The sequence below is a fragment of the Megalobrama amblycephala genome, linkage group LG13, assembly GCF_018812025.1.
Source record: "Megalobrama amblycephala isolate DHTTF-2021 linkage group LG13, ASM1881202v1, whole genome shotgun sequence".
Taxonomy (NCBI): Eukaryota; Metazoa; Chordata; class Actinopteri; order Cypriniformes; family Xenocyprididae; genus Megalobrama; species Megalobrama amblycephala.
In genome coordinates, this window is record NC_063056.1 from 37,463,760 (window position 1) to 37,477,604 (window position 13,845).

Below are 13,845 nucleotides of genomic sequence, written 5' to 3' on the forward strand. Positions count from 1 at the left end.
TAGTAAAATAAAGGCCCGTTTTAATTGCAAAACATTCAGGGGTGAAAAAATGGAGTCTTAAACAAAATTACATTTAAATTATACTAATTTACAAACTGAGAGCTGTCATACATAAAGGAATATTTTATTCGCTAATTTACTCGTTTTATTCATTTGTTTACGCTTACACTTTTACTTTTCGCAAAAGAATTCAGTAGGGGAGAGTGGGGTAAGATGAGCCACTTTTTACTTATGTGGTCCTCGAGATAAGGGAAAATGAGGCAGAAGTATAATGAAAGTATTTAAAGGATAAGTCCACCTTTAAATTAAATTTTCCTGACAATTTACTCACCCAAATGTCTTCCAAGATGTTCATGTCTTTCTTCAGTCAAAAAGAAATTAAGGTTTTTGAGGAAAACATTCCAGGATTTTTCTCCATATAGTGGATTTCAACGGCTACCAACAGGTTGAAGGTCCAAATGTCAGTTTCAGTGCAGTTTCAAAGGTCTTTAAACATTACCAGACGGAATAAGGGTCTTATCTAGTGAAGCGATCGGTCATTTTTGAAAAAAATACAACCGTTTATGCTTTATAAACACAAAATATTGCCTTGAACGTACTTCCCGTTTCCGCATTCTTCTACTTACAGAAAAAAATTAAACTGGTGGCGTAGAACATTCAGCATAAGCTCTTTGAAGAATGCGGAAACTTTAAATCCTTTAAAGAATATTTATTCTGTCACAGAATACATCTATGACAAAGGGTTCTAAAAATATGGCTTCTTATAAAAAAAGTGTTCCTCTGGCTCAATTTACCCCAGGTTAGGGACAATACAGTTTTTTGTCATGATTCAAGCGTTTAGAAACAAAATTCATGAGGCAGTTGTTGTCAGATTTCATTGGTGATTTCAAATATGAAATTTAATCGAAAGCTTGGCAAACAGCTTTGGAGAAATTGATGTTTCCCCATTCAAAGAGATAGGAGCTGCACTTGCATGCCCGAGAGGTGTTTCAAAGATGGCCGCCGAGTGAAAAGACTTGTCTTAAAGGGACTTTGGTTACACCTCAGGTGTGCATTATTTTAACAATTCGACGGACCACAGTCTATTATTCCACTTGTACTACAGTTACCACACCTCAAGACAGTTTAAATGTTGTATTTCAAGACATTAGTCAGGTTTTTGTCCTTAAACACTCTTGTGTGTGGGACTAATTTCTTACGCATCTCATCCCAAGCCTCTAATTCCAAAACGTCATTTCAGAACTTGTAACAGAGGCTTGAGCCTTTGATAGCAGACTAATACAGTCATTAAGGCAGTTTAGAGAGAGAGAGAGTAAGCATATGTGAATTAGCTACCTGAGTTTATGCCTCTCTACTAATAGTCTCTACTAATAGCGAAACTGTAAGTTTATCTACCTCAAGAACAGCGCAGTTATTACCTTGCTGGAGAGAAATGTCATGTAGCTTTAAGTTGCTAAACTATTTTACTGATTAATTCATCAGAGCAGTGCTGACAACATGTTTCTGAGCGAGTGTGTGTCCGTCCTATACAGTAATGTGTACATTTGAAAAAGAGGGACAGAGTATGTTGTGTTTCCAGGACACAATTTTGTGGCAAAAACGAGGACAATAATTTGTCGTTTTCATCCTATTGTTTACTATATTTATTTGCATGGTAGGTGTCGTTGTGGGTTTTGTTTCTTTTGCGTTTGTAGGCTGTAGGTCCTGAAATCATTTGGCGAAGTGATATGAAACTGTAATGCGGTCAAGATGTGCCTAGAACTACTTTAGCTGTGCGTTTCCCTGAAAATAATTGCACGCTTTAGAATGTTCGTCAACCAATCAGATTTGAGCATTCAGCAACCCTGTATTAGGGCCTATAATAAACTACAATAGCCTTTCACAGATGTTTGTGTTTAAATAAATGGTGTAATTTTCCACATGCACAGCATTAAGGTTTTCTTTGAAATGCCATCTGACTAGTCTAGCAGTTATCAATGTTCCCCTTTTTCTCGGTTGCATAACAATCTTAGTGTTCAACAACCTTTTGCACATTGTCCGGTTCCAATCTCAGGCATGGGCAGGTTTTTGTTTCCAATAAACTCTATGCTTTTATTGTCATCAGGACTAATAATTTCAGTTCATGACTCTGTCTTTTAGCATTTTATGAATATATGGTCCTTGGAATGTACGAATACCACATTTGATATAATGACTTTTCAATGATAGAAATGCAAAGAATTCTCAGTAATGACTCAGTAATGCCCTTTTAAGCACATGTCAAAGGAAATTCTTTATAAACTCTCAGATGTGACTTTCCATAGCTCACTGAATTGAATAAAAACACACAGCATATAGTTACTTTTAAAGCCACTTTTGGTCTATTCAATGATTTACTCATCTTCTACAATAATATCTGAGTTATCTCAGATGGCATTTACCTTTCTCAGCGAACAGATATATGCAATGGCTGAGATTTTGTATAGTTAGTACTTCACCTTCAAAAAAATATGCATTAAAATGTACATTAAAAACTCCCTCTTTTGCAAACAGCCTAACAAACAGTATTCACTCACATGCATTTCTGCATATTCTTCATATTCTTTGAGATGCCCAACACATTTTTTTTTTAAATTTATTTATTTCTGGAGGCTAGTTGATACAGAAACAACATCAGCACAGACTCAGTTATCAGTGAAAACGCCACAGGGAGAAATCAACAAAATCAAACAATCAAACAAACTCAGGTAAGTTTCCTTCTGTTATATGAGGATTCATTGATGAAGATGTTAAAGGGTTAGTTCACTCAAAAATGAAAATAATGTCATTAATTACTCACCCTCATGTCGTTCTACAGCCGTAAGACCTTTATTCTCTTCGGAAACACAAATTAAGATATTGTTGATGAAATCCGATGGCTCAGAGAGGCCTCTATAGAAAACAAACTCTTAAAGTCCATAAAGGTACTAAAAACATATTTGAAACAGTTCATGTGAGTTCAGTGGTTCTATCTTAATATTATAAAGCGATAAGAATAATTTCTGTCCACCAAAAAAACTAAATAACCAATATCTATATGAGCGGATTTCAAAACACTGCTTCATGAAGCATCTGAGCTTTATGAATCTTTTGTTTTGAATTAGTGATTCGGATCTCTACGGCTAAACTGCTGATTTGTAAAGCTCAGAAGCAGTGTTTTGAAATCGGCCCATATGGATATTGTTGAATAGTCTTTATTTTTTTATTTTTATTTTTTTGGTACACAAAAAGTATTTGTCTCGCTTTATAATATTAAGATAGAACCACTGAACTCAAATGAACTGTTTCAAATATGTTTTTAGTACCTTTATCGACTTTGAGAGTTGGCTTTGCTCTCTATAGAGGCCTCACTGAGCCATCGGATTTCATCAACAATATCTTAATTTGTGTTCCGGGTATTACGAGTGTGGATGGAACGACATGAGGGTAATTAATAAATTACATTATTTTCATTTTTGGTTGAACTAACCCTTTAATGTTGTGATCATATGACCTCCACATAGATGGCCGTGTCAGAGTCTATTGTGATGGGGGTCGGTCTCTCCGGCTGCACTCGCTGTCGTCTGGCCCCTCGTCTTTGTCTCTTATGCATCTGCAACACACAGATGGCTGCATTTCAACATCGAATGCAACTAGTTGTCATCATTATTTCACATGCCTTTTATAAATACAGATGGCATTTGGCTGTTGTGATACCGCTCAGATTGTTGTCATATTTTCAGCTGTTGTTTAAAAGTTGACCCCCACCACCACCACTATGACTTCCACTAGTAATGTTAATTTAAAAAAAAAAAAAAAAAAAAAAAAAAAAAATAACAACATTCTTTTATAATTTAGAGCTTCAATAAATGCTCTTTTCGACTTTACAGGAATATGTTCTCAAAATTCAAAAATTCAACATTCGAATATTCAACATTAAAAAAGTCTAAATTCTAAATTTAAATTTCTACATTCAAAAGATCAAGTAAAATGTCATCAGTTCATACAAATTTAGCAGCGGATGACTATCACTGCGTCTGAGTATGTACTACATTTGAATTTACATCGCAACCATTAAAAAAGTACGCTCTATATAGTATGAATAAGGGTACTATGAATGAAATTGGGACGTACTACAGTACATCCACCATGTTGTTACTGCCACGTGACCTACCAGCGTCAGTTGCCTTGCTTCACTTACATTGATAAATCCCCTCCTGTGGACTCATGGGATAGTAAAGTGTCCATCGAATGTGCACTACAGAATCTTGATGGAAGTAGGCCATCTGGGGACTTTGTTCAAACTTTTTCGAATACTGTGTATTCAGACATACTACTCTATTGGTGTACTGTCTTTCACATACTATATAGTAGGGAAGTATTTGTTTTTTAGATGCAGCCCATTATTCTGTTGCATGGAACTGAGGAACAACTGATGATGGTAAACCAATCAGAAAAAAGGGGCGTTTCGTGCTTGCCTACATGTAGAAATCAAATATTCAAACTGTTCATCAATTTTCTATCCTTGAATGTAAAAAGAATAATCAAGCCAAATTCTTGTTTTTCTTTTCTTTTTTGAAAAAACAAAAAAGGCACTTTTTTAACATGATATTTCTGCGTTCAATATTAAAGGGATAGTTTACCTGTCATCATTTCATGTCATCTATCCTCAAGTTGTTCCAAACCTGTATGAATTTCTGTTTTCTGCTGAACACAAAAGAAGATATTGTAAAGAATGTCAGTAACCAAACAGTTGATGGGCTCCATTGACTTCCATTGTATTTTTTTCTCCATACTATGGAAGTCAATGGGGACCATCATCTGTTTGGTTACTCGTATTCTTCAAAACACCTTCATTCAGCTCATTTTGAAGGATGCATCAAGTGTATCCTTCGTGTCCTTCAAAATGAGCTGAATAAAGGATGTGTAACAAAGGCTGCCTTCCAAGGATCCTTCAAATTGAGACAGTGAAAAGCAGCCGAGATACGCAGCCTTACTATAGGATGAAGGCTTGTGTTTGAGATGCACCCAATCTCTACATTTCTAATGAAACGTCCCTTTCTGCTGACCGGTCAGCGAAACATCAAACCGTGCCGTCATCAGTTGTTCCTCAGTTCCATGCAACAGAATAAAAGTCATCCGCTGCTACAGTTGTGCGGCAACAACATTTCATCTCTTTCTCTATCAAGCAACCAGACTAATGAATGGCTCAACACAAACCCTACCAATCTTCATGAGCACGTCCTCGCTTTTACCTGTTTGCTTCGTACAAAAAGTGGAGTGCAGTTCTGATAGATGAGCTGGTAACTGCCGTTGGTGTAGATGTGCGTGACCTCACTGCAGTTAATGTAGAGCGGCATGCGCTCCTGATAGATGCCGAGACTCTCTGGGTGTATTGCAGGAGGTCTGTAGGTCATGACACGTCTCCTTTTCAACAAGAAAAGAGTTCAGATGTTATTAACACTTAGATTGCACTAGATATAAGCACATGATAAAATATTAGTGACAAGGATCTTACTGTCTGTTTGTCCAGCAACAGCAGTAACATATTAGAAGACTCAGCAGCAGAAGGAAAAGCACAGCACATGCTATCGGTATTAGAGTCCATATCAGATGACCTGTGAAAAAAAATAATTTCCTCGTTATAATGCATCTCAAAGTATCGTAATATCAGATAGAATATGCAAACATTTTTTAAAAATTAGTAATTAAATATTTAAACATTTATGTAAATATTATATTTATTTATATATGTATATATAAATTAATATTGAATTAATATTAATTTAATTAATACATAATTAAATAATATAATAAAATAATTAAATATAATAATTAAAAGTTTAATTTACATGACTTTTCTAGCCATTTGGCTATTTTTTTTTTTTTTTATGTCCTTCCTGATTTTGGATATAAACACTAAAATTGTGTTTAACAGAGCTGTTTTTTTACTACACTATTATAGGTAGATAAAAACATCATTATATTATTAACTATTATATTTAATAGTTTAAAACAGAGGGATGTGCAGAACTTTCTAAGTGTTCCCATTCTGTGCGAATCTGCAGGATTTATGGATCAGTTACAGAATCATTGAAAATATAACAGAATATGGGTTTAAAAACAACATGAGTAAATAATGACAAACTATGATCTTCTAAATGTCATTGTTCAGCTGTAGCGTACCATCATGAGCCTCAAACAGTATGTGAGAGTCGTTTCCCAGTGAGTTGACTGCGTAACATTCCACTGGCAGAGGAGCGTCTGCGATCCCGCTGAGAGTTGCCACCAGTATGTGGTTGAAATAAGAAAAAGAAGTGTTATATCCCTCCGGCAGATGAGTCCCGTTCACGCTCCAGGTGACAGCGGGACGAGGGTTTGAGTCCACAGCACAGAAGCAGGACAGCAGCGTCCCGTCCCAGTCACAGGACGAGTTGGACAGAATCACAGGAGTATCTACAGAGACGAGAATAATGGACATGGACAACATGAGACAAACAAAAAAGGACAGAATGCAGAAGCAGAATGCAAATTAATTTTGTGTCATGTTTCACAGATTTCTAAAGCAGGGTTATTATAGTTAACAAAAAATTAAAATCAAAACTAGAATCATAAAAAACGTTTTTGTTACTTTAAATAAAAATATACTGGAATACAATAAAAAGTAAAAAAAAAAAAACTTTTTTTTTAATTTCAACTTTTAATTAAATTAAATTTAATTCAACTTTATGTACTAAAATAAAAATAAAACTGCAAAAAAAATACTATATAGACATTTTTAAAATAAAAAAACCCAAATAAATAACAAAAACACAATAAACTTACTAAAACTTTAAATAAAATTTAAATTAAAACAATAACAGAAGATATTAAAAAATAAAAACAACTTCAAAATTAGAGATGCACCTATATATCGGTCAATAATCTGTATCAGCCGTTAAAAGCAAATTTTCATACTATTGGCTATCGGAGTTTAAAAACAGCCAATAGTCAGGGCCGATATATCCTGTCAATCAAAAGAAGGCAGGAAAATGCACTGCATTTGTGCTTTGTGTAAAGAAAATGCTAAGAAACCAGTTTGATGTTCAGTATTAATAGTAATTAAAAAGTTACTATTAAATAAATATTAATTTTATCAGAATTTAGTTAATGTGTGTTGATATTAATTTGGCAGGAGGCCGGAGGCCGTTGACTCACATTGCACATTGAGGGCCGTGAGGCTCGATGTCGCCCATCCCAGTCTGTTGGTAGCGGTGCACTGAACGCGTGTGTCTCGGGTCACGTTATAGATGCGGATGGTGGGAGTGCGTTTGGGGAGGATCACTTTGTTTCCCGACTGAACGGTTGACCACTGGTATTCTAACACAGGTGGGTCGGCCTTACAGGAACAACTCAGCAGAGCATTTCCTCCAACCCGGACAGACACCGTGAGGACCTGAATGAAGACGTCTTTGGGAGGAACTGTGAAGAGACCAGAAACATTTAGAATCATTTAGTACATCACTGGTTATCAACCAAGGAGCCTCAAGACAACAAAACAAGCTTTTACATGATGTAATATAAGTCTCTGGTGTCTCCAGAATGTGTCTGTGAAGTTTCAGCTCTAAATACCCCAAAGATCATTTATTATAGCTTGTTAAATTTGCCCCTATTTGGGTGTGAGCAAAAACACGCCGTTTTTGTGTGTGTCCCTTTAAATGCAAATGAGCTACGGCTCCCCGCCCCCTTTCCAGAAGAGGGCGGAGCTTTAACAGCTCACACTTCGGTTGCTTAACAACAACAAAGCTGGAGAATCTCACGCAGCCAAAATGAGGATTGTCAGTAACGGTGTTCAGCCTTACATTGTTCAAACCGGAGTCGACACTGATGGAGAGACTCAGGAAGAAGTTACAACTTTTAGAATGAAACTGGACGTTTCTGAATGGTTAGTGGATAAATTTATGTAGTAACTGTGGAGTTGATTCAACTCATCCTCTTGCATGTGCCGTCATGTTAATCTTTTGTGCAAATCCAGCATTGAATTGACCCTCGTTTGTGAAGCAGTCCGGTGTAAAACAACGACTCTTCCTCTTCTGTAAAGCAGCCCAACATGGCCTCACCCCCTTTGTTGCGTGTTCTCGGGGGCGGGGTTTATGTAAATTTAGGGTTAGTGATGTCACCAACCCGGAAATAAGCTCATTGTAGTCCCTACCAGCCGTTTGTTGTAGTCCTTAAAGAATTCTTTAAAAGAAAATATCTCCCTTTGCATTGAACTTTGAGCGTCCTAACTTTGCAGATGTTGTTTATGCTCAAACAGCAACATTACACACTAACTAAAGTTAAAAAACTGAAATCATAATCAACCACCCCTTTTGGTTTGAATTTAGGTTCTACATGTTGTGATTAGTGGATAAGGATCTGTGACGTCTTACAGTGAACGAGGATCTCTCGGGTGAATGAAGATCTCCTGTTCTTCGGATACTCCACCTCACATCGCACTCTGGGGTTTGTGTGTTTCGGGACAGTAAAGGACAGAGACGTCCACATCACCGGTAACTCTCCCGGGACATACTGCAGCTCTGTGTCTCCGTGAACGCTGCTGCCGCCCTGATCGCCTCGCTCCCACTTCCACAGCAGACGGGGGCGTTCGGACGGGCAGCTGAGCTTCACTGAACAGTTCAACACCACCCGCTGACCCTCCTTCACGGGCCCCGGGTCAGTGACCTCAGGCGGCTCCGGCGTACCTGATGATGAGACACACATACACATATTCTGTGTTAATAGATGTAAAATCTCTGAATATCAGTGTTATTTTAGTTTCATTAAAGGTGCGGTAAGTGATTTCTGAGAAACGCTGTTCATATTTGAAATCACCAAAACAAACACGCCCATACTTAAAAGGATCACACCTCTATCTTGATAGCTCCGCCCCCCAAATGTACAAACACGCTATGCAGCATAGGCACCTCCCCCCTCATGAGTGGACACGCCCCCCTTACTGCTGATTGGTGCTCAGTCGGATCCACTTTCAACAGTGTTTCTCAGAAATTGCTCACTGCACCTTTAATACAGTTATAGTTTTTATATATATATATATATTTGTAGTTTATTTATTTTTTTGTATATTTTCAATTGTCATTTTAATTTTAGTTACTGTTTTATACATTTTGTTGCCTGTTTTTGGTATTTCTACTAGTTTTTAATGTGTTTAGTTTTATTATTATTTATTACTTTTTATTCTTTTAATTTCCATTTTAATTTTAATGTTTAAAGTTGTTGTGTTTTTTTGCCATTTGTATTAGTTTTTTATGCCTATACAATTTTTATTTATAATTTGAATATTTTTGTTTTTTAATTTTACCTCATTTTGAAAATGTTTGTGATTTTGTCATTTTTATTCGTTATTTTTAAATATGTCCATATAGGTTTTTTTTTATAAATATTTTGAATTAGTCTTTATTATCTGTTTTAGTTAAAGTTGTAGAAATGTTATTGTTTGTCATTTTCATCATTATTTTTTAAATACATCTATATAGTGTTTACTAATATTTTGAATTCGTTTTAGTAATTTGTTGCTTTTTGTCATTTCTAAATATATTTTTAATTTTAATTTAAGTTTCATTTATTTAAATATTTCAACTGAATCTAAACGAAAATGTTGTAGAAATGTTGCCTTGGCAACTAACTGAAATAAATGAATTTATTTAGGCTTTTGTAAAATTTTATTTTGGTTAAAGTTGCATTTACATCACGTCAGAGCGACATTAGCATACCAGTGACGCTGACGTTGATCTTGGTGCCCACAGCCCATGACCTTTGACCCTGCTCCCTCATCTGCAGCTCATATGTGTTCTGGTCTTCCCTCCTGATTCTGCCGATGTTGATGGAGCAGTCGCCGGAGCTGATGTTCCCCGCGAGGGACGTGCGCTCTCTGAAGTCTGAATGAATCGCATCCCCGCGATGAGTGCTGAAGACCGTCGTTCTCAGCATCATGAAGTAGGAAGTAGGGGTTCTCGCGAGCCGAACTTCCATCTTCTCTGTGGTGAGAACCGGGCTGAAGGAGCAGGGGAGAATGAGACACGATCCCTCCAGGACAATCACTCTCACCGGGGCAGAAAGTGAGACAGCAGGTGTCGCCCTCCACTGACATGCTGAAGACAGAGAAGGAACAGTTCGTTTACAGATCCTTTTTTTTTTTTTTTTTTAATTTCTGTAAAATAATTCAGTGACACTTTACAACAAACTTCCATTTTTTAACATTAGTTAAAGGGATAGTTCACCCAAAAATGAAAATTCTGTTTCAAACCTGTATGGATTTCTTTCTTCTGCTGAACAAAAAAGATATTGTGAAGAATGTTGGTAACCAAACAGTTGATGGTCCCCATTGACTTCCATAGTAATTTATTTCCATACTATGGAAGTTAATAGGGTCCATCAACTGTTTGGTTACCCATATTCTTCAAAACATCTTCTTTTGTGTTTAGCAGAAGAAAGAAATTCATACAGGTTTAGAACAACATGAGGGTGAGTAAATGATTTTTGGGGTGAACTATCCCTTTAACTACATTAGTTACACTGTAATAAATGTACTGCTGATGCATTAACTAACCTTAACCTGATGCAAATTAAGTCTGATAATATTTCACGTCATCACAGACAGTTGCTCATTGAAATGTCTCAATGAATGATAATAAATGACTTTCAGTGTGATCATCCTAATGAGAATATTGAATATGACTTTTGTCATCACGTGTATTTGAAAGCACTTCAGAATCAGATCATCACCAGACTCATTTCACAATACGATCAAAATATAGAAAAGGGAAGTTATGAAGTGCTTTGTGTCTCACAGCGCACATGCATAAATACTGTCACATGTATTTAATGAACATTAACATACTGTATTATCATGTGTTCAAGTTTATTTAATGATGTGAGAAAAGAGAGCATGTTAGAGTGGTTAGCAATGAGATGATGTTCAGAGAAAATTATCTTTTTGCATCATAATCGGATTTGATTTGATTTTGACAGATGCAGATCAGGGCAGATATAATAAAACATCACTTACCAGTCATCACAGTAAAGAGCCCGATCACCGCGTCCAGAGCCATGAGTGCACGTCAACCGGAGGGACGATGCCACACCAGTGGACAGATGCTGTCTGGGGATTTTTTAGTCTTTTTCTGTTGTAAAGGGAAGTCAAAACTGGAGGTCTGGCATGTTTCGTAATGCTGACCTGCTGTTCCATGACGTTCCTGCTCAAGCATCTTGACTCCATTTACATTTATGCTTTTGAGTTTTATCCAAAGCGACTTCATTGCTTTCAAGGTACACATTGTTGTCAGGTCTTGCTTTCCCTGTATGGGAATCAAACCCATGACCTAAGCATTGCTAGTGCCATGCTCTGTTTGAGCTATACACTGGAAAAAAAATGTAATTTTTACAAAAAAAAGGCAGCTGTGGTTGCCAGAATAATTCAGTAAAGATACAGTAAAAATGTAAACATATTTACAGAACCTGCACATTTTACAGTTTAAAACTAATTTACCAAAACAAAAATGACATTTTAATATCTGTAAATCCAACAGCCCTTTTCTGCTGAATTAGCTGTTCTGTAAATCTGTTCTGTACTTTTGACATCCACCATAATAACACAGAGAAAATATGTAGAGAAAAACACACATGATGATTCAAAGTCAAAGCTGAGGTAAATAGAAGATGCACACCGTGTTATTCAAATACAAAACACCATCATGGTAACAAAATAATGCAATAAACATTCAATAAATAGCATAAGATGTAACATAAAATCTAATGTACATAACTGAAAAACTGAGAAGAAACATAATAATTAAAATGAAAAACCGTCAAATGTAAAGTGTCACACAGGGAATTCTGGAAATGTCAGGTTATGCTTTTCACTGTAAAAAATAAGATGATTTGTTCTTTTTTCTTAAAAAAAAAGTACATTCAACAGTATTTTACTGTAAAATTACACAAAATGTAAGGCTAAATCTATTACAGATTTCCTCCAAATATAGTACAGGAATTTACTGTTAAACAACTAATACAGTAGGTTTTTACTGTCACATTTTTATAGTCTATTACAGTTCAAATAAAATCTTTTTTTAATGCAATATTAAAAATAAAAACTAATTTTGTAATTCATTGCATTTTGTATTAGTATTATTTAGCTCAGCATCTTTTACACAAAGTAAAGTTCACCATGTGCTCATAGCAGTGACTCATGCTCACATTTTAACCCATTTCCTCTCCCAATGCTTCCTTCTATTCATGTTTTCTTTTCTTTTTTTTTTTTTTTTTTTTGCGAATGTTCAGTGTTTATCAATTAAATTCATGCTAGAACCAAATCAATACATTAATGCCTCAATTTCTCATTCTAATGTGCTTATAGAAACACGCACCATTGTTCCATTGTTCTATTGTTCCTTTTCACACAGATTTCAGTTCTGATGCAAAACTTTACACAAAATGCTCCGGCACACTTTTCAAAGTCATCACACTTGCCTCAAACAACTGCAAAGATTCAGTGAGCGGCTGACTTTATTTTACCTTATGTGCACTTACATGTACTTACAGAGTGGGTTAAGATTAGGTTTAGGTGTAGGTTCAGGGTTAGTAGTTATTACCCTACTGTAATTACTATAATAAGTACATAGTATGTACATGGGGAACAGGACTGTAAAATAAAGTGCTACCCAATAACCTCATAGAAAAATGCATTTAATAATTATACACTTTGAATTCCTCATTGTCTCAAATATTGTAAGTCACATAATTGCTCATTATAAAGTTTTAAATATTGATATTTTTCTTACAAAAACCCATCGCTTCTCTTCAGAAGGCATTATTAACCCACTGGAGTCGTATGGATTACTTTTATGATGGATGGATGCGCTTCAAAAACACCATTATAAAGCTGGGAAGAGCTAAGATATTATTTAATATAACTCTGAATGTGTTCGTCTGAAAGAAGAAAGTCATATACACTTGGATAGCTTGAGGGTGAGTAAATTATGAGATAATTTTCATTTTTGGGTGACCTGTTCCTTTAACATACCAAAGAAGAAACAAGAAATAAGTAGAGGTATTGTGTGAAATCTTGAGCCTCATCATGCACTGAATATCTCTGAAACAACAAACATAACCTGTTCCTATATGGCTACTATATGGCCATTTTTGGAACAGAAAGTTTAGGTTATCTGTTTACTCTGTAAAGTTACCCGGGTATGTCGCATAACCTGCTTTCTGGAATATCCCGCAGGCAGAATTATCTACTAGCGATCTGTGTTTGTTTGTTCAAAAATGAAACAGTGTGATAAAGTGGAAATTCTCAAAGCCCTCGGATAGTGTCATTATGCAACTTTTCCAATAAATACGTCTCTTTTATTATGCTAAAGTCTAATATTACTGTAATAGGCTATAATCGTTATGATTAGCGATGGGTGAACACTGAATCAACTGAACCAACTGCTTCACAAAATAATCGAAGATTTGATTCGCCTGTAAAGAACACTGTAAAAAGTAATACGCTATTGTCACGGATCCCTTGTTCCCCTGGACTCCATTTCCCAAGATCCTCCTGTTCTCCACACCTGCACTCACTTCCCTCGTCAGCTCCTCATCATCACTCATCACCTGCACCTGGACTCTATTGTCAGCACTCCCCATATATTGCACTCACTCCCTTCACTCCTCGTCCATTCTCTGTTTATGTTAAGTGTATGTTTGGTTACTCCTTGCTCGTGTTGATTAAAGTGTTGTCTATAATTGTGGAAATCCGTATCTGCCTCGTGCTTCTTGTCCTTTTAAAAAGAGAGCAATGAACATTGAATTGCTCATCCTAAA

The 13,845-nt window shown here is 36.0% G+C and overlaps 1 protein-coding gene across 1 annotated transcript; it reads right to left on the minus strand.

Moving 5' to 3' along the window:
- Nucleotides 1-3,365: 3,365 nt before the first annotated feature.
- Nucleotides 3,366-11,200, minus strand: LOC125244066 (sialoadhesin). Its single transcript, XM_048153998.1, has 8 exons — nucleotides 11,045-11,200; nucleotides 9,750-10,127; nucleotides 8,409-8,720; nucleotides 7,195-7,458; nucleotides 6,184-6,453; nucleotides 5,516-5,615; nucleotides 5,253-5,424; nucleotides 3,366-3,610 (listed from the first exon to the last, which is right to left on the minus strand). Exons 1-8 carry the CDS (start codon nucleotides 11,085-11,087, stop codon nucleotides 3,503-3,505), a joined length of 1,647 nt encoding a protein of 548 aa, XP_048009955.1. The 5' UTR covers nucleotides 11,088-11,200; the 3' UTR covers nucleotides 3,366-3,502.
- Between the last annotated feature and the right edge of the window lie 2,645 nt (nucleotides 11,201-13,845).

Coding starts and splice junctions, on each gene's coding strand:
- LOC125244066 (XM_048153998.1), bottom strand. CDS start 11,087: ATGGCTCTGGACGCGGTGATCGGGCTCTTTACTGTGATGACTG. Junction 10,128..11,044: donor GCTCTTTACTGTGATGACTG/GTAAGTGATGTT, acceptor CTCTGTCTTCAG/CATGTCAGTGGAGGGCGACA. Junction 3,611..5,252: donor TTTTTGTACGAAGCAAACAG/GTAAAAGCGAGG, acceptor TGTGTGTTGCAG/ATGCATAAGAGACAAAGACG.